General features: G+C 40.0%; 2 protein-coding genes and 1 long non-coding RNA gene across 4 annotated transcripts; all 3 read left to right on the top strand.

Annotated features, from left to right (window-relative positions):
• Positions 1–292: 292 nt before the first annotated feature.
• LOC147256947 (cysteine-rich protein 1) lies at positions 293–3,553 on the top strand. Its single transcript, XM_086210058.1, has 4 exons — positions 293–445; positions 1,584–1,678; positions 1,771–1,825; positions 1,943–3,553. Exons 1-4 carry the CDS (start codon positions 403–405, stop codon positions 1,951–1,953), a joined length of 204 nt encoding a protein of 67 aa, XP_086066184.1. The 5' UTR covers positions 293–402; the 3' UTR covers positions 1,954–3,553.
• Positions 3,554–7,994: 4,441 nt separating this feature from the next.
• On the top strand, positions 7,995–21,732 carry pi4k2b (phosphatidylinositol 4-kinase type 2 beta). The gene is made up of 11 exons (XM_086210654.1): positions 7,995–8,520; positions 13,591–13,742; positions 14,555–14,635; positions 14,729–14,848; positions 15,010–15,141; positions 16,612–16,765; positions 16,952–17,013; positions 17,294–17,396; positions 18,153–18,286; positions 19,158–19,217; positions 19,909–21,732. Exons 1-11 carry the CDS (start codon positions 8,169–8,171, stop codon positions 20,080–20,082), a joined length of 1,524 nt encoding a protein of 507 aa, XP_086066780.1. The 5' UTR covers positions 7,995–8,168; the 3' UTR covers positions 20,083–21,732.
• Positions 9,077–13,554, top strand: LOC147256946 (uncharacterized). Of its 2 annotated transcripts, XR_015117433.1 has the most exons (4): positions 9,077–10,340; positions 10,572–10,854; positions 12,060–12,144; positions 12,741–13,554. It is a non-coding gene; the product is annotated as an uncharacterized LOC147256946 (long non-coding RNA). The 2 variants fall into 2 exon arrangements; XR_015117432.1 differs by having other exon boundaries at positions 12,060–13,554.
• Positions 21,733–26,067: the final 4,335 nt, after the last annotated feature.

The following is a 26,067-nucleotide window of genomic DNA, read 5'->3' as shown; positions in this document are numbered from 1 at the left end:
TTTAATCTGGAAAAGAGGGTAAAAAGATCAGGAAAGGAGAGAAGATCACAGGGAATTTGAGCTGCTGACAGCGTTTTTTTTGTCCTCTCTCTTCTTTTCTTCCCATCTTTGTCATATCCCAACTACCCACATTGTTGTTTTGAGCATCTATACAGTTGTAAAAATTATTTTCATTCATGTGTCTTAAACTATTTACTAACTAGTCTTTTCCACTAATGGTGGCATTTATTTTTCAAATAACATTTGTTTCTCTTCCTGTGACATCTTGCTCACCACATCCTGGTTTTGACTTCAGAGAACACTGGCACACATTTGAACAGTTATCCTGTCAATTTCTAGTTCACACACTGCACAGACAGAAATTTATTCAGCAACCTGCACATTAGATAGTTATATATCATCATGGTAGGCTACTGTCCAATTTGTGGGAAGCCTGTCTACTTTGGTGAGTATGGCCTTTTTAACTTTGTCTCCATCCATTCCCGTCTTTCTTGCCAGTTCTGAATGACTGTCTTTTATTTGCATGAAAAGGAAATATATGTTAAAAAAAAGTACAAATAGAGAAGTTTTGTTATTACTTCTGTTTTTGACACAGACAATATGTATTATAATGACTGTGGAATGAAAGACAAATCCTGAAAGCTATTCTTATGCTGGACATTTTCTAAGCACAGGCTGAATGGCTGATGCTGGTTAATACCCTGGAACAGAGCATGTTAGCCCTTACACACAGCTAAAAGCGCCATATCTTGACAAAAGGCTTTGATATACATTATGATAAGGGTTTCAAACATTTTGAAGTTCTAATTTGAAAAACTACTCCAAATACATATGTGTTCATTTGCATTTTCAAAGATAAAAAACCCTGTCTGTGTTTTCCCTTTGAGCACCTATCAAAAATATGCATACACATACACATACACACACACACACACACACACACACACACCTATCGACAACAGGATGTGGGTCTAGCCAGACAAACTTGCACGATATGTCTGGGTTATGTCTTTACCTTCTTTTCCTTATAGCTCTGCCTTCTCTCATACTCATGAACAACAGCACTTCAACAGCTGTTTAAGAGCACAAATTGTAGTTTTATTGTGCTTTTAGCACTATTTGTACTTTCCTATTCCTGCAGCAGTGAAGTTCAAATTCTCTGATGTGACCTGGCCTACTTACCTCTTTTCCTCCAACTCTGGCCTATTTGCACTAATGAGAGTAACAGTCTGAAATCATGGTATTCATTGGAAAACAAATGAAAGCATATCATTTAACAGAGACATACTGGTAAGATCAAGGCAATGCTACTGTGTAATAAAAATACACAGTGCATCATAATTTGTGCAGATGTTAAAACCTTCAAGTGATCTTTCATCCCAAATGTGTATTTTACCTTTTGAATATCAACTCACAGGTATCTTGAGGTCACCAGTCCATTTTCCCACCTTCATTACTCCTCTGTGACTCCAGAATGCAGAAAGAGCGAGAACTGTATATTTAGCTTGAAACTAATGGTGACTGACAGCTAACAACAGCCCATCCCATCTGTAATTAAAAATATCTTTCATTTTGGAAATAAGGTGAGAAGAAGAGGTCTTTGGGGAGGGATTACCACCCCCTGTGTCTGAAGTGTCAAAAGTGCAACAGGCAACTCACAGCTGGACAACATGCAGAGGTATCTGAAGGCAATACAAGAGGCCATATAAAGCAATAAAACAATAAATAAGTGTATGATGGAATGGAAATCACTTGTGCATTATCTTTTAGTATGATGAGAAGCCATACTGTTCACACTGCTATCTGAAGATGTTTGGCCCAAGAGGTATGGTCTGTCAGCAACCTGGGTTGCTGTCAGTTATGAACACACACATTTACACACATATTGGCACCTACAAATGACTTCTGAATGTTTCTTCTCTATCTGGGTCTTTCCTGACAGGTAACAGGTGACCAGTATCGCCATGGCAGTGGGACGAACCAAAGAGACAAATACTGACATTAAGAAGATATGCAGGCATAACAAATGGGCACCCGACACAAAACCTGATAATTATAAATGTGATGAGCTTTTGATGATGAATAAATGGTGAACTTGTGATGAGTTTTGTGTGCGCAAAACAGAAATTATCAGAATGTCTCTCTATGATGACTTTTTTCAAATCTGATAAAGTTGTACAAAAATCATCAAATATTATCATTGCAACAACATACAAGCTCATTTTGAATTGAGTAGAGCTTCAGGGTAAGGAAGACCCTCTGTCATCCTACAGCCAGGGGTAAGGAGGGAGGGAGAGATGAATCATGGTACCAATAGTTGCGACTGATAAACTTAAAAGATGCAAGCTGATGTACAGCAATGGATGAAACCATGGATCTCTCTCTCTCTGAGTCTCTCTCTCTCTCTCTCTCTCTCTCTCTCTCTTTCTCTCTCTCACACACACACACGTATATATATATATATATATATATATATATATATGTGTGTGTGTGTGTGTGTGTGTGTGTGTGTGTGTGTGTGTGTGTGTGTGTGTGTGTGTGTGTATACACTGGTGTTTTTCCAAGCAAACTGTCATGTATCACACAATTGACATTTCAGCTGTTTGTCCTTGAAGGACAGGAATAGAGAAATAATTGGTAAATGCAGCTCTGGCAGTATGGAGGAAACACAGCTGATGGACAAAGGGAGGGAGGCCTGATAGGATTATTCTAACATCTAGCAAAGAGCTAAAAGAGGGAAGCCTCTGTCTCTGCAGAATGCCTTTGAACCTGACTGTCTCCCTCTCATCCTCCCTGATCTGTCATTCATCTCCCCTCCTGCTCAATCCCTTGCACTCTTTCCTGAATCCCCTCCTACCCTCCTCTCACCATATCTCCTTCACCCACTAACCCCCTACCTTGATAGATCACATGACTGCTGTGATACCAGCTGGCTGACTGCTCATTTGCATATGTTTATCTACACTGCCTTATTAGAGAGAGAGAGAGAGAGAGAGAGGGGTGGTGATAGAGGGGCAGAGTTATAGGTGGAGAGGTGCTGAGGGATGGAGGAGCTTTGGCGAGCACTGGGAAAATTCAAAGACAGATAGAGACTCCATGGATCTGGAAGCAGGGAGAATGAGTAGAAAGTAAAATAGAGGATGAAAAATGGAAAGATGCATTTGTTAAAGCCTGGAACATACAATCAAACTGGAGAATGGAACTCCCTAAAAGTTTCATTTCTTCACAGAGAGACTCTTTTCTCCTTACCTTAACTTTAGGACATTTTTAAGACTTCTCTAATGCTGGCCAAACTATGCAGAGAGAATGTACCTGAGGATTTTGGCTAGTAATCAACGCTTTGCACAAGCCCTTATTCATGTATCACTGTTGACATCTAGTGGACATTAATGTCACTGATATATTTCTTTAAAAATGTGTCAGTAGAGCAGTAATAATTCTTTGCAAAATTATAATGAAATTCTAAGCTGTGTTGAAAATTAATATCAGGGGTAATTGCTGAGCTGTTTATGTAACAGATGTTGCTTTTCATTAATTCAGTTGGGACAAAAGTTGTTCTATAATAATTAGAATTAACAAATTACATGTATTCACATTCTTACATTATTTCCATTTGTGCGAGTGTTTTGGTGTCTCCTTGGAATAAAAGAGTTTAAAACATGTTGCAAAGGCCTATAAAAAATTGTATATTTTTAATAAGCTTCATATCAAACTATGTGTGTATCTATGTACGTATGTATGTACAGTATATACACTGAACAAAACTATAAATGCAACACTTTTGTTTTTGCTCCCGTTTTTTTTTTTTAACATAGGCTGAAATCGAAGATCTAAAACATTTTCTATGTACACGAAAGACACATTTCTCTCAAATATTATTCTGAAATCTGTCTAAATCTGTGTTGGTGAGCACTTCTCCTTTGCCGAGATAATCCATCCCACCTCACAGGTATGGCACATCAAGATGCTGAGAAAACAGCATGAATATTGCACAGGTGTACTTTAGGCAGGCCATGATATAAGGCCACTCTGATATATGCAGTTTTGCTTTATGGGGGGGGGGGGGGGGGGGGGGTCAGAAAACCAGTCAGGATCTGGTGTGACCACCATTTGCCTCACACCATGCAACACATCTTTTTCGCATAGAGTTGATCAGGTTGTTGAGTGTGGCCTGTGGAAAGTTGATCCATTCCTCTTCGATGGCTGTGCGAAGTTGCTGGATATTGGCAGGAACTGGAACATGCTGTCCTATACGCTGATCCAGAGCATCCCAAACATGCTCACATGTCCGGTGAGTATTCTGGCCATGCAAGAACTGGAATTTTTCCACTTCCAGGAATTGTGTACAGATCCTTGCAACATAGGGCTGTGCGTTATCATGCTGCAACATGAGGTGATGTTCGTGGATGAATGGGCTTCAGGATCTCATCACGATATCTCTGCGCATTCAAAATGCCATCAAAAAAATGCAACTGTGTTCACTGTCCATAACATATGCCTGCCCAAACCATAACCCCACTACCACCATGGGCCACTCGATTCACAATGTTGACATTAGCAAACCGCTCACCCACACGTTGCCACACACGCTGTCTGCCATCTGCCCTGAACAGTGAAAACTGGGATTCATCCATGAAAAGAACACCTCTCCAACGTGCCAGATGCCATCGAATGTGAGCACTTGCCCACTCAAGTTGCTTAAGATGACGAATTGCAGTCAGGTCAAGACCCCAACTGGGATGAAGAGCATGCAGATGAGCCTCCCTGAGACGGTTTCTGACAGTTTGTGCAGATATTCTTTGGTTATGCAAACCAATTATTGCAGCAGCTGTCCGGGTGGCTGGTCTCAGACAATCTTGAAGGGGAAAATCCTAGATCTAGAGGTCATGGGCTGGTGTGGTTACAGTTACAGTTGTGAGAACAGTTGGACGTACAGCCAAATTGTCTCAAAGACCTCTGGAGACAGTTTATGGTAGAGAAATGAACATTCAAGTCATGGGCAACAGCTCTGGTGGACATTCCTGCTCTCAGCATGCCAATTGCACGCTCACTCAAAACTTGCAACATCTGTAGCATTGTGTTGTGATAAAATAGAACATTTTAGAGTGTTATTGTGGCCAGCCTTAACTACACCTGTGCAATATTAATGCTGTCTACTCACCATCTTGATATGCCACACTTGTGAGATGGGATGGATTATCTTGGCAAAAGAGAAGTGCTCACTGTCACAGATTTAGACAGATTTGTGGACAATATTTGAGAGAAATGTGTCTTTTGTGCATATAAAAAATGTTTTGGATCTTTGAGTTTTGCTTGTGAAAAACGGGAGCAAAAACAAAAGTACTGCATTTCTACTCTTGTTCAGTGTATATACAGTATGTATGTATGTATCTATCAATATCTATTTACATAGCACCTTTCACACATGTCAAAATGAAACTGAAAATGCCGTTCACTGATTAAAGAAACAAAACGACATTTAAGAAATTAATAATAATGATGATAATAATTATAATTTTAATAACAATGATAATGATAGGCCGCACGGTGGTGCAGTGGTTAGAACTGTCGCCTCACAGCAAGAAGATTCGGAGTTCAAGTCCTGGCTCGGGCACGAGATCTTTCTGTGTGGAGTCTGCATGTTCTCCCCGTGCCTTCATGTGTTCTCTCCAGGAACTCCGGCTTCTTCCCACCATCCAAAGACATGCAATTGGGGACAAGGCTACTTGGATACTCTAAATTGACCATAGGTGTGACTGTGAGTGTGAATGGTTGTTTGTCTATATATGTTGGCCCTGCGATGGACTGACAACCCGTTCAGGGTGTGAAGGTTGCTGGGATGGGCTCCTCTTGCCCAATATCTGCATCAACTCTAAAAAGATCAAACATGAAATGTGCAGTAAAAAAATCTTAATAATGATAAATGTAAGAATAAAAATTAAGTAATATAAATCCAGCCATTTTCTTCCACTTATTCCTGTTAAGGGACTGGAGCCTATCCCAGCAGCTACAGGCGAGAGGCGGGGTACACCCTGGACAGGTTGCCAGTCCATCCTAGGGCCAACATATATGGACAGACAACCATTGACACCTACAGTCAATTTAGAGTATTCAGTTAGCCTAGTCCCCAATTGCATGTCTTTGGATGGTGGGAAGAAGGCAGAGTACCTGGAGAGAACCCACACAGGCACAGGGAGAACATGCAAACTCCACACAGAAAGATCCTGTGCCCATTCTGAACCTTCTTGCTGTGAGGCGACAGTGCTAACCACTGCACCACCGTGCTGCCAGTAGATTAAATATTTAACACTAAAACTATGAAATCATAAATCATAAGACAATACATGAAAGATGGACTAAATAGATGGGTTTTTAGTTTATGTTTAAAAGTATCAATATCTTTAGCTCCTCTCATACCTGAGAGGCTGTTCCAATTTTTGGGAAAAAAATGGCTAAAGGCAGCATTGCATGTTTTAGTTCTACACTGTGAAACTAATAAAAAGTAAGAGCAAGAGGATCTGATCTGGTTCATAAACTAAAAGTATTTGAGAAATAAAGTCTTGGGCAAGACCATGCAGTGCCTTATGAGCAAATAAAGTAATTTTAAAATCAATACTGAAACTAAAAGGTAACCACTATAAAGAATTTGAAATAGGCGGTCCTCCCTCTGGTCTTAATTAGCTTGCCTCCAGTTATTTTTTTAATCAACTGCAGATGATTTACTGTATACTTTGATAGACCAGAAAGGAAAGCGTGACAGTAGTCTAACATGCTTGTTGTAAATGTATGTATTAGTCTCTCTGTTTTGGTCAGAGAGAGAAATGGCCTTACTTTGGAAATGTTTTTCAAATGATAATATGCTTTTTTTGTGATGCCACATACAGGAACTTTTGGATTAAAATCTGAATCAAAAATCATACCAAGATTTCTTGCTTCCTGGCTTGCTAGGAATCCTTGAGCATTAAGTTAGGAGGCCAATTTCTCTCAAAGACTAATAATAATAAATTATCATTGAAACAATAATGAGTTATTCTGTTTTGTCCTGGTTGAACGGTAAAAAATTGTGACAGCAGAGATTTAACATATAAAATTCAGTTAAAAAGTGAGTCAATTGGCTCAGTGTCATCAGGGTACATGGCCACATACAACTGAGCATCATCAGCATAGCTGGGGAAAAAGATGCCATGTCTCCTGATGACACCACCCAGAGGTAACAAGTACAAATTAACAGGTAATGGTACTAAAATCATTACTTGTGTTACCCCACGGGTAACATTGTCGTGTTGTGAGATAAGGTCATCTATGGATACAAAGAACCTTCCTCCATAGAGATATGGGGAAAAAATAGTTAAACAATTCCAGAAAGGCCAACATGGACACTAAATTGAGCAAAAGGTATGGGGTGGTCAACAGTATCAAAAGCAGCATTCAGGTCAAGTAGAACCAGAACCAAGGGTTTGTTGTTTTTAAGGATTGTTATGATGTAGTTTACTACTTTTTACAGGGCTGTCTCTGTGTTGTGATGTGTCCTAAAACCGGAATGAAAATGTTTTACTGTTTAAATATTAAAAGGAACTTAATAATAATATATTTTCTCTTTTAAAAATATAATAGAAGATATGAAACCTGTCTAAAGTTGCTTGGTGCTAAAACACCCATGTTGCCTGTCTTTACAAGTGGTTTTGCAAGAGCAGTTTTATAAAGATGGTTGGGGGGGGGGGGGGGCTGTAAACAGTCATATGCCATGGAGAATATGTCTTCAGATACGGAGTTAAAACAGTCCATCGGCAGTAGGCTAGTAAATTGAGCGACTGTTAAAAAAAACCCTGCAAGTTTGACACATGGCAATAAGTAGATAAATAAATCCATTGTGATTTTTTGACACTGTTTTTAAGAGGAACTGATGTAAAACTCGCTCTCTTGCAATTCCGATAATTCCCAATTTACAAAAATAGCACATGAAGGCAACCCTAGGGCGCATGCGTAGTAAAACATATAGGAAGCAATGCTTATGTGGACTTGTCGGTGAGCGGAAGCAGCTGATTTTCGTCAATTTATTTGGGTGTATGTCCCCTAACAAGGAGCCTGATATATTTAAATGCAGGTTTGACAACTGAGATATAATTGCAATTGTACATTTTAGTGTGTGTATTAAAAACGGAACGACAATGATGTCAGAATGCGACCCGACAGAGACCTTCGAGCCGGATCTAAATACCGCGGCACCAGCGGTGCCTGCTCCGGTGGACTCGAACTTTCACTTCAGAGATCCTCTACATGTACCATTTGACAGGAAAATAAAAGGTTTGGGACTCGCGGCGAACCCCGGGGCCGCCGTTCGTATTTCGGACTCCTGTGAAAGCGTCTTGACCGAGCTTGAGACGGACGGCTCTGGCGAAGAAGCGCTGTTGTTGCCTTGTTTAGCAGGAAGCTCGTCTCCTTCGCGGGCTGTCCGGGAGAAGCGTAACAGGCGGAACAGACACAGCTCGTCCTCGGATAAAGACACCGTAGCCTCACCTGGTAGGTGTTCAGGTTCAGGGCCTCTATTCTAGTAACACAACAGGTAGATGAACCTGTAATCACAGGGAATTACGAAAAACCAGAGTTCACATGATACATTGTCGAAAATTGTGGTCAACTATGTGGACCCAAACGTTTCGAAGGTCTTGGGCTCCCACTGGGAATTCCTTAAGGCCCTCAGGTGGTTTAAGGGCCACATTCGGTGAATCTGAATTGGATGGGATGTTTAAAACTCTTGTTGCTCAGGGACATGGTGTATTTCACTGCCTATACTCGTCATTGTGTGTTTACACTAACTTTGAGTGGTCCTGTGTGCTCTGTGTGTGTTCCCAAGTCCCATGGTCTGATGCAATCGCTTATCAGCTCTGTGGGTGATGAGTTGGAACTTTGTTAAGCCGCGAGTACAGGCCTCAATGTAAAGACCCATAGATTCTGACTCAGGAACCCCCCCCCCCCACACACACACACACACACACACACACACAAAAACCCCAAACAAAAAAAATCTCGTCCTCCTCCAAATGAGGCCAAGCGTTTACAAATATATAATTGTGCTGTCTGTTGTCACTGGAAGGAGGATGTAAGGGTAAAGAAAGAAAAGGTAATGTAGTCACTATGAAAGCAGCACAAACTCTGACTTCGGCTAATTGAATCATAACACTTCTCCCCCTCATACACCCACTTCATTCCTTGCATCGCCATGTTAAAGCGTTTGTCTCCATCTTTATTCTATTGGTATGTTTCTCTGCTGAGATTTGATGTTGATCCTTGATCAATCAGGGTCATAAACGTAGACGTAGACACTCTGAGCCTGAAATGGTTGATGTGTTCCATGTCCTTAAGGCTTATGTATAACAGAGTTCAGTGAGAGAATTACAGCATAATTCCTATCCAGTGAATCATGACTTTGTGTTCACATTGACAGCCATTGAAGTCTGTGTATGATTTAACTCTCCACAGGAAATTGGGGCAAAATTCTCATTCTAATTTGCAAATGTCACAGAGGAGGAACAAAACCTTTGAGGTCAGCAAAACTTCCACGCATCATCCTGATAAACTGCATTCAGTTTTTGCTCCTGTGAAGGAAACCTGTCTGCAGTTTGCATTTATCATTGCTGTATGTTTAATCTCAGTTCAAACTTGACATGCATTTGATCAAGTAAGTGTCAAAACATTAGATGAACATAAATATATTAAGGAAAGGACCATCAAAGACATTTTGAGGGTTTTACAGTGTCATGTCACTATAAAACCGTCTGTATTTCAGGGTAGTATGTCACACTCAGTTTAAATGACCATGTAGAGTAGCTTCATAACTAAGCCTGTATTCATGTTGATCTTTTCCAATGATTTTTGGAGACTCTAAAGGCTTCCTGATTGAGTCACGGAGGCATCTACTGCAAACCTAGAAATACTATTATGTATGCAAATCCTTCTTACACCGCAGAATATGTAAAGGAATTTGCCACATTATAGATGACGTATTCCTGCTGTCCAAGACCTCTTCTGTTACTGTTAACTGCCTGAGTGAAAAACAGGCATTAAAAATGCAGAAGGCCTTTGAGCGACCAAATACTTGAGACACAAGCACTTGTTCGTACAGCACTGTTCATGCTGATGATGAAGATACTGATAAGAAAATGCACTTGTACCTTTCTCAGTCACACTTTGAGGCTGGTCAGAAGAGTGAAAGAGACAGTGGAGTGAAAACACCCATTTGTCATCATAAAAGAGAGCCACATAGACAAACAGAATCATGATGTCTTTTGTTGTAGAGCAAAAACTGAATCAACTCTGCCTCACACACACACACACCAGAAGTAAGTGTTTTGTCATACAATTTTACGTGTCATTTTTGTGGGATCTAAGCAGCTAGACAAGACACATTTTCATTAAAAGTTGGATTATTGTATTGACTAAATCTGAACTCTGAAATTGTTTTTAATTTAGAGTAACATTCTTAGATAATTCAGCTGGGAGTTAGTTTAGTCTAGTGTGGATACACATAAGTTAGCCCTAAACCTTCCTGGTTTTCTCTACATGTTCCGTAGGTCGTGCTGTAGTATTTAATCCGTAAGTTTGACACACACTCCACAATCAGGGATATATCATCATGGCCAGGGTGAAAACAAGACATTCCTTGAGAGGAGAGGAGATAGACTTTTTGCTGTCTAAGTGTATGGTATCCATTTTTTCATAGTCTTGATTTAAGTCCTTTGTTCATTGGGAATGCTAATGTGTTTAGCTTGCAGTAGGGTTAGGACTGCAGGTGTATGGAGCATGGGCTTGTGGTAGACTGTTGAATCATCATTGACTGACAAAGCAGATTCATAGGTTCGTATTGTTTATCACTTTATTTAATTTTATTTATGTAGGTTTCACATTTTCTTAGAAGCAAGGAAATGCTGTGGTAACTGTTAAGGTGTACTAGTTAATTCCATTGTTAAATTTTGGATTGTTTTCTTTAACCAAATACATGTTAATTAAAGTAAAGCTTGTGTTTCATTTTTTAATAATATTAATTATATTTTGCAAAAATAGCTACATGATAATAGTATTATTTATTGGCATATGCTATTGAAGACACCATATAAGTCCAGCACGAGTGTGATGTGATTAGAGATGGCGTCACACCAGGTGATTACCCACAGGTAGTCAAGGTCGAAGAGCTGGTAATCCCTGTGTGCCTGGGGAAACCTCTGTCAAGTGGATTCGTCTAGAAGGTTGTTTAGTTGACTGGAAGAACACTGCTAGTATAAGCTGTGGGTGATTATTTCCCTCAACATTCTCTGCGCCTTCTGCTATTTTCAGAGTCCACCTCACTGCAGAAAACGACAATAAACTCTGAACTAGTTAGCTACTGACAACATACATGCTGAAAATGGCATGTTTTGGTAAAGATTTTGATCTTTGTTTAAGGTTGGCCCGCGGGCTTCTTTTTGCGTGTGGTTCTTTAGATATATAACTATTATAAATGCATACATTTTCTAGAATAGAGCGTGGTTACTCTGAAGTTATTTTGCAAGGGCACTGTTTCTTCATCATGGGCTTCCCACCACCCAACGCTATTATAATGGAGTTTGGGCTGGAGGGATTATGTTTATGTGTCTCTATCTTTTTTAATGCTAAATCAAGAAAAGAACTTGTAGGAATATCTTCACATTTGGTACAAATGTTAACTGTGAGTCAAGACTGATGACAGAATAAGGGGCGCACAGTGTGGAAGAATACAATCACAATGCGCTATTTATAGGTTCAACTAGATAGATCGATAGATAGATAGACCTTTTTATAATGAAATTGGATGTTCAACCTTGGTTTAGCCTTATAAGAGCAGAATGCTAGCTGGTTGAGCCAGACAGTTCTCCTGTGCTGGCACAGTTCCGTGGAGGCATGTTGGGCTGTGCAAGATCTCAAAGGTTGCACTTCTGTAGGCAGTGTGCTATAACAGCTCATCTACTGGTTAGAGGCTCCCAGAGGAGAGCTGCTCTACTTTTTGGTTCCTTGTAAAGTTGTGGTTTATTATATTTTTTCGTCAGTCCTGAGTCCGAAGTGGAGCACAAAACCCAGCCTAGCATGAAACACCAGGCTTTTAGAAAGGGATGTCGGAGCAAATATTTCAAGGTTAGTGGTTTTTGGGTGAATGGAAACGAGCCATTATTTGGGGTACCTATCACCTAAATGCAGGAGCAAAAACAATGCCCTATATAGTGTGAAAGACTTGAACTGAACCTCTCCAAGGATCCTTTCTTCTGCTTGAAATATCTCACATGGTTTGCAAACACTGACGAGTATCTACATTTGAAATCATCAAAATCCCAGATGTAATTTCTACATGCCTCCAGTCCATACTTTTAATGTCTTCCTTCCTCCTTTTAAATATGCTTCTCTCTCCACCCCGTCAAATGAATTAGCTTCAAAGACATCTTTGTTTCTCCTTATCTCTATGACAAATGGTACATTAACTGTCCCCCCTCCCTTTGTCCACTCCTTCCTCCCCTCCTTCCTGTCAATGTCCCTTCATCTCGCCCAGCATCCTACTGTGACTCTGGTGTGACTGATAGCGAGCATATGGAGGCTCTCCGTCAGCTGTCTGTCCTGCCCCTGCTGTCGTATGATTGAGCCTTCGTCAAAAAATTAATTAGCGCCTCAAAGCTATGAGTCTTGTCACAACATAGCTGTTATCTAACAATGTTTCATTTGGCACTGTCATCTTACAGTTAGATGTGTTTGAGTTGAATCCACTCGGCAGCTGGGGACTTTCTGGCTTCATTATGCATGTCAGCTCTCTAAACGTACCCTCCCTAAACTCAGTCATTTCCAAGACAATGTAAATTTCTGTAGGGTGTGTCTAAGATGGATGAGCCACCTTTACAGTTTGTTCCCCATGTTTCAACTGGTGTGAGCTGGGAACAGTTGTCCCATGACCCCGAACAGCGTGTCCTGATGGGGGACATCTGGGTGAGGGAGTAAAGTATTCAAGTATTCACTAAACAAGTGAGACCATGTGACATCATATTGGCCATAGTAATCTGTATAACCTTAGCAGACTCTTGGCCAACATGTAGCTAAAAGCTGAGGAATAGACTGTCTTTGACTGCTGGACAATGAGAACTTAAAACTTCATTTTTACAACTGGAATTTAAGGCCACAATAATAAATTTCATTGGACAATAAATTGACTGAAATTTTTGTGATAAACATTGTGGCTTTGATAGCATTCTATGACAACAATAATAATGTAATGAGTGTAATAATGCTGTGTAATTAACCTGTAATTATTAACAATAATGAAAATCAGATATAACGGGATACAAATAAAATTAACTACAAACACAGTTAGTTCATAAATCAATATAGTTTTTAAATTACATTTTAAGAAATACAAGTAGGCTACCATTAAAAGTTCAGTTGGACGTATGCTGAGGCTGTTGTGAGGTTGACAAAAGTATACTAACAACAAATGAATAATACTTGAAATGAACACCATTTCAATGGAAGTGGCTTGGTGGTTGGGTGATGGCCCGCAATGCAAATGTGAATATTAACATGTAATTATTCTAATTCTAGGTACAAGCAGTGGAGACTTCAATCATTTTCCTGGTGATCCTGAGTTTGCAGATATAATCCAAAGGGCAGAACAAGCAATCGAGAATGGTGCCTGTCCAGAAAGGATTTCTCAGGGTTCCAGTGGAAGTTACTTTGTTAAAGACCCAAAAGGGGTGAGGAGGGGATTAAGGGTGACAATGATGATATGAAGGGGAAGACATGACTTTTGTGGTTTAAAATGGGGTGTTGTTTTTAAACTATTGTATGAAAAATGTTTCCTGACTGTAATATTGGTAATAAAGGTCAGTGAAAGGTTTACCTGCTGCATCTCCAGGTCGAGGAGGTGAGGAGTTAGTACGGAAGAATCAGTCAGCTATCTGCTCCTACTGTTAGGATTCAGATCAGTCAGCTAATTCTTCCTCACTCCTCACCTCTGCATTCTTAGCTTCACATTACCATATTTAATGTTTTCTGCATGGCGGCATGGTGGTGCAGTGGTTACCACATCAAGAAGGTTCTGGGTTCGAGTCCCGGCTCGGGCACAGGATCTTTCTGTGTATGTTCTCCCTGTGCCTGCATGGATTCTCTCTGGGTACTCCGGCTTCCTCCCACAGTCCAAAGACATGCACATGAGGACTAGGCTAATTGGATACTCTAAATTGACCGTGGTTGTGAGTTTGAATGGTTGTCTCTCTATATGTGTTGGCCCTGCGATTGGACTGGCGACCCGTCCAGGGTGTACCCCGCCTCTGGCCCAAAAGCTGCTGAGATAGGCACCCCCGCGACCCTTGACAGGATAAGTGGTAGAAAATGGATGGATGCATGTTTGCTGCATCTGTGTCACTTAAATTCTTTAGAGCTCATCATCTTTCACCCAACATCCCTCCATCCTTTTACAGGCCCTATGACAATGAAAACTACCAGTTTGGTGTGTCTCAAGGTTGTCTTAAAGCCTAACTTACATCATTCCCTTTTCCATTCATAGAAAGTCATCGGCGTTTTCAAACCAAAGTCAGAGGAACCATACGGTCACCTGAATCCTAAATGGACCAAATACTTTCACAAGGTACGCTGTGTCAGATTTTTCATGTGTCGGTAGAGTTAGTATAAGCCTACGTTTAGCCTCTCCACATCTAACCATGTCCTTGTCTTGCGTTAGCTTTGCTGCCCGTGTTGTTTTGGCCGAGGATGCTTGCTGCCCAACCAGGGTTACCTTTCAGAGGCTGCTGCTTCACTGGTTGATACCAAGCTCGGCCTGGGAGTGGTGCCGAAAACCAAGGTTGGGTTTGGATCATCCACATGATTACATTATAATGTGTCGGTCTGTTCCTGAAACTAATTAATGAAAATGTAGTGAAAGGGAAAATTGTTGAAACTCTTCGATTTGATTGTATTTATATCGATTTGCAGTTTTTGAGCTGTGTTGTTGTTGTCTAATAGGTGGTATTTTTGGCCAGTGAGACATTCCACTACAGTGCAATAGACCGAGCCAAATCCAGAGGGAAGAAGTACGCCTTAGAAAAAGTTCCCAAGGTGGGGCGACGCTTCCACAGAGTGGGTCTGCCTCCCAAGGTAAAAGATGAGTGTGTTTTAGTATCTAATCTCAAAAGCCCTTTAGTTGTTTAGTGCACACATTTCATGGAGAGCAGTGGTGCTTAAAATACCTTGCTTTTACTTTGTCTTTCTGCTCCAAGATTGTGTTAAGTACATATGAAGTAAAAAAAAAAAAAAGGTCTCTAAACTATGTTTTTTTGTTGTGTTTTTTGTTTTTTATTGGCAAAACATGTAAATAGAATTGAATAAATTGAAAAAATTGAATAAATGTTGATAAATAGGATTTAATAGAATCTTACATTTAGCTTTATGAAACCAACAGATACCCTGCTCATCATTTAATTAAATTTCTTTTATGTTGTGGAGCTGGGCTATATTTAGAATTCCTCACAAATGTCATCATGAGCAAAGAAATGCCTATATCAGTAAGTTCTGCTGGGTGCTGTCAGTACATCGATAGGTTGTTCCTTTCCAACATTGTTAAATTAAAGGTGATGTCTTGTGACAGGAGGGTCCTGCCTCGTGATAGAGATGCTGCTGTGGAATCACACAGCGCTGTCTATATTTGTGTCACCTGAAAAGACTGACTTATATGAAGCCATAGAGTGACCAAAGAGAGAGAAAGACAAAAATATTTATTGAAATTATAGATACAAATTTTCCCCTCAGTTTTGTTATTTTGAGGACACAAAATATAACTTCTCCCTACAATTTAATTATATGGAGGTCACAAGATGTTGCCTCAAATTGTTCAAAAAACATTGAAACATGTCATCTCTTTGCTGAAAATAACTAAAACCAGGGAACAATTTATAGCTTGTGCCCACAAATAATTCATTGAGGTCAAGTTAGTTATCTAATTCTAGTTATCGGGGTCTTACAAACAATTAAAATTGATGGAACAAGTCATATTTTGCGGCCTCAAAATAATGAAAAAATGGGTTTCATGTTCTATCGTATCACCACAAATGAATCTAGGGAATAATTTATATATTGCAACACAGCAATTAATTGAGGGAACAAATTATGGCTTGTAGGTTCAAAAGAATTACATCAAGGGTTGTATCTTGTGGTCTAAAATTATGTTTTTGTCTACGTGGCCACACCAAGGTTTTGTAGGTTTATTCAGATAAGTAGGTCAGCAGAAGCGTAGATGCCATATCTGCTTCATAGTCATTCTCTATTTCAGGATCCTCTCCTGTGTGCTTGACGACATTCTTCCTGTTATCATAAATAGAACTGTAATAGTAGAACTGCACATTGGGAACCATGATGCTCCATAACATTTTACATGTTACATTACATGGTGGTAAAGTTATTTCCTGAAAGCTAACATTTCTTTTATCAACGCTTTCATATACAACCACACACACACGGACATGCACTATATAGATGTAACCAAATTTTAGTGCAGATTTTACTAAAATGAATCAATGAGCGATAGTGGTGTATGAATTTGTGATACATCTGGTGATGATATGTGTCTAGGTGGGCTCCTTCCAGCTCTTCGTGGAGGGTTATCGTGAAGCAGACTACTGGCTGCGACGCTTTGAAGCGGAACCTCTGCCCGAGAACATCAGGAAGCAGCTGCAATGGCAGTTTGAGCGGCTAGTGGTGCTGGATTATGTAATTAGAAACACAGGTGTGTGCGTGTCTGGACTGACGTGAACAGTGTTTCATTCTTCTTAACTTCAGACTTCCTTGTTTGTCAGTTAAGGAAAGTAAATCTGATAGCTGTCTGATTGGACTCTGTGTTCCCACTTGTCTATCTTCAAATGAACACTCTCTCTTACCCAACCCTCCTTAACTCTTTTGTCTTTCTCTTCAGATCGAGGGAATGACAACTGGTTGATCAAGTATGAAAAGCCAGGCGAAGGAGTGGGACAAAAGGTGAGGTTACATCACATACTTGGTGTGTTTGTTGAACTGATGTTCAATATACCAGCTATTAACACGCCATCCTCAAGTGATCTTGCTGCGTGCACAGCCGGACTACCTGTCATCAATCATTATTCACCTTTTAGAGATAAATGACCAAAGGTTGTCATCTATCTGCCAAATTAATCAACCCTTTGGCCAGTGATCAATAATAACTCGTGGCACTGCTCATTAATCATTCCACAACTTACTGTTGTCAGCTTCTCTGATCCTCTCTGTCTCCTTGCTGCAGGATGCAGACTGGTCAGAGACCAACCCAGACCCCTGCATCAAGATCGCAGCAATCGACAACGGCTTGGCTTTCCCCTTCAAACACCCCGATGAATGGAGAGCCTGTGTGTTGGTCTCTTTGCACTTCTGCTTATACTACACTGCTTCTCACCATCTCTGTTAGGACCTCCTTACAGCCCTCAATCATTGGGCTTGGAGTGCCCTCTAGTGGGTTGTGAAATACTGTCAAGCTGAAGTTGGTTAGGGAAATGAATTTTATTGAAGTAAGATATTCATCAAAAATATGATGGAAAATATATGTTTAAACTAAAAGAAAAAGGTATAACGAATAGTCAAATAATGATAAGTTCTATTTAAAATCCATCACAGAACAACATCAAATTGAAATGCTCAGTTTGGTAGTCTTAACTGGTACATTAAATCAGATTATTAGATGAAAATAGTGTAGATTAGTCAAACTGATTTGCTGCCTTTTTTCATGGTCTGAGCATGACTAGGTGGGCCTTGAACCTAGAAAGGTTGAGGTTTTTAATTGTTTATTTTGGGATCAATGAATTATCTTTCTATTGATTGGTCACGTATATCAGATAACTGTAACAAGTGGCAGTTTGAAGAGAGTCTTTATTTGCCATTCCCATTTCTTCTTAATTGACAATGATTACTCTTGAGACTCTGAAGGTGTTTGGGTAAAAAATATAATTGGAGTTGACATAAAATTAAAAAGGATGCGGTACAAAAGACCCTTCATCCTAATAAATAACTATACAGAAATATCTAGTAATGGTCATAGACACTTTTAAAAGAGCAAGACTCTGACTGTAGTGGCTGACGAGACTGTTGATCATCTGTCCCTCCATCAGACCCCTTTCACTGGGCGTGGCTCCCACAGGCTAAGGTGGCCTTCTCCCAGGAGACCAGAGACCTGGTGCTGTCCCGTCTCTCAGACATGAACTTTGTCCAGGACCTCTGTGAAGACCTTTATGAGATGTTTAAGGTACCAGCTCATAATCTGTTCAGTGTTATGTCTCCGTTCATCCCACTCTTGTAAATTCAGGAGCGCCCCAAGATCATTTCTTCAGATTTGACACAAATGTCTCCTTGAACTCATTGATGAACTGAAAAGATTAAGGCTGTCAAGGGTCAAGGTTGCTGTGACCCCATGTCCGTGCCGTTATGGTGAACTTGTGAATTTCTGTGGGAAATGTCACAGGTGTCCACTACGCAATATGGCAGATGCAGTTTGGGTTCCAATCAGGCTGATTCACATATTAATATGAACACAGTATTTAATTGGGTTTAGATGAGTAAAACTGAATACATTTTAGCAGATTATTTTTATTTTTTATTTTATCAATTTTTACCTGTCCTGTTCAGCAGCTGGGGCAAGCAGCATCAATGTTCCTGGTGCCTTGTTGTACTGAAGCAATTTTACTCTGCAAAGGAGGAATCTGATAAACTCCTCCTATCGCCATCTGTGTTTAACTTTATTGGGAATGGTATTGGTTCATTGATAAAGCTACCGGACTGAGGCTCAGGAGTGGATAGAAGAGAACAGGGATAGGATAGGGAAAGGGGGGGGGGGCACACAGAAACAACAATAGCAAAAAAAACAACAGCAACAACAATAACAGAGAAAATGAAAAACATTGGTTGCAGGATTTCCAATGCAAATTTACCATTTGGTTTAATATAATTTAAAATAAATGTATGAGTGTGTGATAATGTATCAATTGTGCACCTTAGCGGATTTATTTACAGCAAGCCACACATCATTCATGCTTAGAACTGCAATTCAATATTTCTAGTCTTTGATTTACAGACAACATTTCTCCCTGCAAACTTGTTAACACTGTCTTCCCTCTCAGACAGATAAAGGTTTTGACAAAACCATGTTTGAGAGACAGATGTCTGTCATGAGGGGACAGGTGAGTTTCAGTGTGGTTTTGCTTAAATGGAGTCATTTTGACTGTTCTTTCTCCCTTGTGATCCCACTTTTAGTTGCTTCTGACCTCTTTCCTTTTACATCCTGTCTTGGTTTCCTTTCTCTCTTGTGTCCTACTTACAGTCACTTTCACTCTTTGCTCTGTCACCCTATCACTACTTGTCTAAGCCTAATTTTCTCTCCTCAATCCTCACCTAACTTTAACCTCTTCTTCTGTCCTGCTCTTCACCTCTACCCTTAATTTCTTGTATGCAAATTGTAAATTTACAAAGAATGTACCTGAGCGTAAAGGAGAGCGATTCATCCAAGATTAGCCATATTAATCTTTATCTCATGGTTGCACATCTATATGCAGGTCATCTGATAAACCATTTACATCTGCAATACTGTCCCATAAGAGGATTCAAGGATCTTTATTGTCATACCACTCACATTTCCATGGTGGTGGTACGAAAATTGAACTCTGGTCCCGGGATAGCAAGAGATAACATAATAGAGAGTAGAGAACAGAAATAGGTAGTTAAAGACAGAAAAGATATTTACAGCAGGATATCTCGCTCTCGCTCTCGCTCTCGCTCTCTCTCTCTCTCGCTCCCCCCCCCCCCGCCCCCTCCCTACTGTATGGTCCAAATGGTTGTGTGAGCGTAAGATACATGAGTCCTGTTCTCCCACAGGTGTTGAACCTGACGCAGGCACTCAAGGACGGGAAGAGCCCCATCCAGCTGGTCCAGATGCCACGAGTGGTGGTAGAGCGCAGCCGCTCTGGTGGGCAAGGACGCGTGGTCACACTTGGCAATGCCTTTACACAAACCTTCCACTGCAAGCGCCCCTTTTTCTCCTCTTGGTAGATGGAGAAGAGAGACACAGACTGGGAGGGACTGGGAAAAAAGCTCCAGTCATAGTGAGAGGCAAGATGGTCACACTGGAATCTGTTTGTATTTGTCCTCTTGAGGGAAGACACAAAATGGGATGTATAAAAAGATGAAGAATGTTTGATGACACAGAGGTATGGGAGTTGGACAGTTTGGCATGCCAGTGTCTCTTAGCATGATTGGGGCTGTATGTGGTTGCCAAGGTGACTTAATTGGATAATCAGCTTTTCCACTGTGGTGGGCTTTATTTGTAGTTAGGACATATAAGTGATGTTATTTTTTACCCACCCAAAGTACCTACCACAAAAGCAAGGCCCGGTTGAGGGGCTGATTGCCAAAGAACAAGCACTGATGCCACAGATATCTTTTGTCCAGCAGTGTTTTCAAAATGAACTTTGCAGTCTCGGACACGGCATTGCTTCTTGTGTGGAACTAAATCCAAATATATGGGCTTTGCCTTGTTTGGTTCTCTTATAGAGCTCAACAGCGAGTTTCCGTAAGTAAAATTCCGCCATTGTTGGCGGTCACAGTTGATTATCAGCCCTAATGTTGTAACCATCTGAGGTCGACTCATCACCAGCATGTAGGTTGATATCGTCTATTCCTGTAGAAGCCTCAAGTTCACATCAGCCTTGTTTCTGAGAATTACTACTACCAACCACCCTTAAAGTACATCAGCAATATCTGATTGATGCACTTTTACCATGGAAGCTCCCACAATTTCTTGAGATTTCCCTTTCTAATGAGAATAGTTTTACATTATATGTTGGCTGACATCAGCAACAAGTTAGCTGGAGACAACAGAGTTTTCAGTGGCTTAAAGGTTAGTGGCTCTTTATTTTTTAAGGATAATGACGAATTGCATAGTATTTTGCATTTGCCTTTTCTTGATTTGTTATCTTTTGTGCTGAAAAAATATTTTATTGCAATCTGCACACCACTTGACTTAGATTCTGGTGTACAACTGTTATAAAGAATTTGCTGGATTGTCAATGGAGGATTTGAATTGGAAATTGACTTCTAAAAGTGGGGGGTCACTGTTGAGCTCTATAGAAATATAAATGTGCACTTGCACCACTGAAAGTGTTTTACACACTCAGTCAAAATGCTCTTTATTCACTTTTTCATATCATATCTAGTGTCTTTTCACTACTGCCAAATTATGTACAGTTGAAGGACCAGTGAAAAGCCTCAAGAAGAAGATCTTATTGAAACTTGAATCTAGAAGTGGGAGGAGGAAGAAGACCCATGTTGCTTGAATGTAATCTGTTTACTGTTTCTACAGATTCTTCCTGAACATTTCAATACAAGGGAAAGCTGTCACATATTTTATCCTAACAATGAATGTATTTGTTGTTTGACCTGTTCTCTTAAACTTCAAGGCACCAGGGGGTGGCATGCTGACCCTCGCCTTTGTAATACATTACATGAAGAGGAAAATCACACTTGAGGACAATGTCTTACACTTGCTCAGTGCCGTTGTGTTTTTCTTATGTATGCATCTTGAAATTTTTATTCCAAAATAATGATTGTATGAGACAAGCTGTATATTTAACAAATCATAAATAAAATTTCAGAAATTTGAAATTTTGCTGTTGTTCGCTATAGTGATGATGGGGTGATTATGGTACATTAAATCTGTTAATTTATGTTGTTCTACCAGTATTGACAGAGGTGTGTTCAGCAGAGCTTAACTATACTACCTTGGGTTTGACACTTGTTTGTTTGATGAAGTTCTGAGGTTCTTTGGAGATGATGAACCTGACCTATGACCTTGACGACTACTGCATCAATTTATGAGCCTCGAATGGATTTATTTCAGTGGACTCTTGGATCTAAGAAGCAAGGTTCCTGTGGTTATGAATGATCTGGAAAAGTTGTAGGATTTGAAAATAGCAATTTCCATGCCTAAAAAAGATTTAAAAATGGATGAGCTAGAAAATGTTGGAGAAGTCATGGAAATTTGCTTTACAAATACTTGAACATTGGAGTACACGTGGGTCAGTTGAGATCAACTGAGAAAGATCTCTTATGGATAAGTTACATGTATGAAATACATCTTTCTATTGTATCAAACCACATAGCTTGTCAAATTAAACTTCTTTTTAATTAAATGTACACTGGTAAGTTTTGTCAGGGATTTCTGTGTTTATGTTGGATACATATTCAGATGTGTCAAGAGAATGTCTGGTGATGAAAATTTTCCTCAAAAGTGGAAATAAAAAATTATTTGCTGATAAGTTGATGCTAGTCAACAACGTGAACATCAGCGGATACCGATCCATGGCTCAGATATTGGTGCAGTGTTACAGGGGTATTCCTAGTAAACGTTCCATCCATCCATTTTCGAGACCCCTTATCCATTAAGGGTCGTGGGGGGGCTCAAACCTACCCCACCCTGGATGGGTCCTAGTAAAAACTGATTCTAACAATCTTTGGTCTTTCATGTCTGTTTTAGAAGAAAGAGTGTGTTTGACCATTTCTTGTGAGATGCCCTATACTCGCCAGCCACTTATTTAGGTTTAAATCTTCATGAAATCCTATAATTTACCACAATACATTAAGTGTATTATTGAGGTTGAAGTAATAGCATTAAATTGTATTGACAGGTGCTTGTGAAATTCAGCCTGTCTTATGTATGTTAACGAGTGGCCCCAGTAAGAAAAATACAACATTTCAACACTACAAATTAAAAGCTAAATAATATACATGTAGTCTCAGAAATATTTCTGATGGCAGCAATAAAAACTGTAAATTTTATTTGCAAAGGCAGCACTTGATTACATGAGACTGTGCAAATATACTAAATGAAGTGGCCTGTGAGTGTATGTGTACAAAGGGAGGGTTTTTGAGGCTATGCCTGTCCTGCTGCATTCTCATCGAAGCGAAACTTCACCCAAAAACTGTTTGTCTTCTTTTTTCCTTCCAATTACTCACAAATGGGTATCCTGAGCTAAAAAACAAACAAACAAACAAAAAAACAACATTATCCCCTCCTGCGTCACTTCTTTGTGACTCCAGGATTCAAAAAGAGACAGCTATGTATATTTAGCTTGAAGCTAATGGTGGCTGATGGCTGACAAGCGAGCATACGACTGGATAAAGGAGACATGGATTGTACTTCTTTGTTGCCCTTGAGAATTTGTGAACAAACACTTCTCCACAGTTTTTCTGTTGTTAGACATCAGTCACCATTAGCTTCAAGCTAAGTATGAATGCTGTATTTTGAGTTCATTTGCTCAGTTGCTGGAATGCCAAAAGTCTTCAGATTAGTGGGCGTCCACTCAAGTGTAGTCTTCTCATTTTTGTCTATGTCATCATAGTCGTGTGTTTGATATAAGATGTAACAAGACAGTTAATCCACATTTTTTTTAAACTAACGCATTCATTAGTAGAGGTTATGTGGACAAAAACAGTTATGTGTACTACAGTATGATCCAAGCAGCATCAGATGGGTGACAAATTCAAATTCTCACACTGCCCCCATGTGGAAAACTAGATTCTGTTCAGAAACACAACTTTACAGCAGTGTATGACAGAGGTAGTGAAATGTGAAATGGTGTTTTAACACACCATTTCACACGAGTCCACACATTATGTGCATGTGACATGCTTATGCGTGTGCACCAGCCATGTCACACTAAAGTGCAACATCCACTGATTTCCGGGCTGTGTGTGTGTGTGTGTGTGTGTGTGTGTGTGCGTGTGTGTGTGTGTGCGTGTGTGTGCGTGCGTGTGTGTGTAAGGCAGAGTTTTTGCTCTACAACATAGGACATCATGATTCTGTTTGTCAATGTGGCTCTCTTGCATGATGACAGAAGTGTGTTTCTACTCCACTGTCTCTTTCACTCTGCTGAGTGAACTCTTCTGAATTCAGTGTGTGTGTGTGTGTGTGTGTGTGTGTGTGTGTGTGTGTGTGTGTGTGTGTGTGTGTGTGTGTGTGTGTGTGTGTGTGTGTGTGCACATATGTGTGAATTCTGTGGGGGAGCAGAATTGGGCAATAAATGCAAACTGAGGAGTGCATGGGAAGGCAGATAATCATACCGAGATGTATCTGATTCAAAGACAGAGAATATACTGAAGCAATATTGATACTTCCAGACAACTCTAAACTATCAGGTAATGTGTCACTTGTGTGGAGATGGATATTGCTGATGCTGATCTACTTTTAGCTGTTAAACAGAAAAAGGCCGCACCCACACATTGAACTCATTTTCTGGACCAAAAAGCATGGCCATCAAAATATTAGTCAGAGTTGAAAGACTTAAGGGTGTCGAGGTACTTGTGTGTGGGGTAGTCTATCTCTACACCAGGGAAATTGATGAAATCTTTTTACGAGTGGTAACGCCTCATGTCTATTTCTTTGCTAAAGATTGGGACCATTTTAGAAACAAAATTCGCAAAATGCTAAGTCATTTAAATGGGGTCTACAGGACAGTGTAGGGTTTTCATGCATTGACACCTTGTTCAAATGGTATATAAAGTATTTTAAGTATACAAACTCTATGAAAATCTCAAAATACAATGTTTTGAGGAGCATGAAGAAAACAAATGTGCTCAGTGCTTCAAACCGTTTTCTTTAATGTTTGGATACACCAGCTATCCCTCATTTTAACCTATACCATATGTTTGTGCAGGGGGGCATACTTCTGCATGGTGTCTCCAGATACTGAAATGATAACTGATGGCTTTACAAATTGTCTGCTTGGATGGAGATGAGAATGTGTGGGTTGACAACTTTGATGCCAAGTTGTGGAAAAGAAATTTGGCTTCCCTTAATCCAAACGTAAAACCAAAAGCAGATGGCAGTGAACACTCATGGACTAACACCAACAGTCATTCAAGCTGGAACATGACAGCCAAAAAATGGAATGCGGCTACTTCAATAACAAAGAACATGTGACCTCACTGTTTATGACGTTATAGAGGTAACGACAGGTTATTATTTATAAAATTTTCTCATGCAAATAGGTGAAAGAAATGGAATATATTCTATTTATTTGAATGCAGTAAACTTAGGGCTGCCATAGCTCAGAGGTAGAGTGGCCTGGTTCGATCATCACTCTACCCCGGTGACCATGTTGAAGTATCCCCGAGCAAGATACTGAACCATTAATTACTCCTGATGGACTGGCGACCCATCCAGGGTGTACCCCACCTCTCGCCCAGTGTCAGCTGGGATAGGCTTCAGCCCCCCCTGCGACCCTTAATGGATAAGCAGTATAGAAAATGGATGGATAGATGAATGAAGTACAAAAAAAGACTGTCACCAAGTATCACTAGTCTCCCCTTGAAATATCTTGAAGAACATTTTGAAGAAATTAAGTTGGAGTTTTTTTTAACATGAATTACCCAAATGTACAAACTTGTGTATTACATTACCTTGGTGTCAAATCAGCTTCTGAAAGTGCCTTACAAGACACTGCACAGACTGTTTTGCAGAAATGTCTGACAGCTCCATTTCTCACTGAACTAAAACTGCTAAGTAGTGGAAACCATACTCTGTTGTCCAAGATTCTCTGAGGACTTGGAGTAGAAAAAAAAATGAGAAAACCTACGGTCTGTTAAATTATGCCAAAAATTGGTATGTTGTGTCTGGACTGAAAACTGTTATGTTGTTCCGTATAATGCTTTTGATAAGGCCTTGCATGACCCCAAACAAATTCAGTGCTGTTCTAGATTTAAAAAGCAGATAGACTGTGTTAGGCAATGCACTTGTGACTGGTATTCTATGGTTCAGGTGGTTGCTGACAAATGTGATGATGTGAAATATACTCTTAACGATATTCTGAACTGTTTCTCTTCAAAGAGTGATGAATTTCATAAGGGTCATGTAGTTTTTATGTGTGCCTTTAGCACGGATTTGTGTTTAATGAAAGTAAACAAAAAGCTATCTGTTGATGTTCACAGTGTAATGCCGTGTCAAGAAAAATCACTCACCAGAAAAAAGCTCTAATGCAT

This window comes from Aulostomus chinensis, chromosome 8, assembly GCF_037954235.1.
Source record: "Aulostomus chinensis isolate RoL2024-O1b breed Wild chromosome 8, RoL_Achi_v1.0, whole genome shotgun sequence".
NCBI lineage: Eukaryota > Metazoa > Chordata > Actinopteri > Syngnathiformes > Aulostomidae > Aulostomus > Aulostomus chinensis.
This window is presented reverse-complemented; position numbering and strand designations above follow the sequence as displayed.

Coding starts and splice junctions, on each gene's coding strand:
- LOC147256947 (XM_086210058.1), top strand. CDS start 403: ATGGTAGGCTACTGTCCAATTTGTGGGAAGCCTGTCTACTTTG. Junction 446..1,583: donor TGGGAAGCCTGTCTACTTTG/GTGAGTATGGCC, acceptor TTTGGAAATAAG/GTGAGAAGAAGAGGTCTTTG. Junction 1,679..1,770: donor CAGCTGGACAACATGCAGAG/GTATCTGAAGGC, acceptor ATTATCTTTTAG/TATGATGAGAAGCCATACTG.
- pi4k2b (XM_086210654.1), top strand. CDS start 8,169: ATGATGTCAGAATGCGACCCGACAGAGACCTTCGAGCCGGATCTAAAT. Junction 14,849..15,009: donor GAGTGGTGCCGAAAACCAAG/GTTGGGTTTGGA, acceptor GTTGTCTAATAG/GTGGTATTTTTGGCCAGTGA. Junction 15,142..16,611: donor GAGTGGGTCTGCCTCCCAAG/GTAAAAGATGAG, acceptor ATATGTGTCTAG/GTGGGCTCCTTCCAGCTCTT.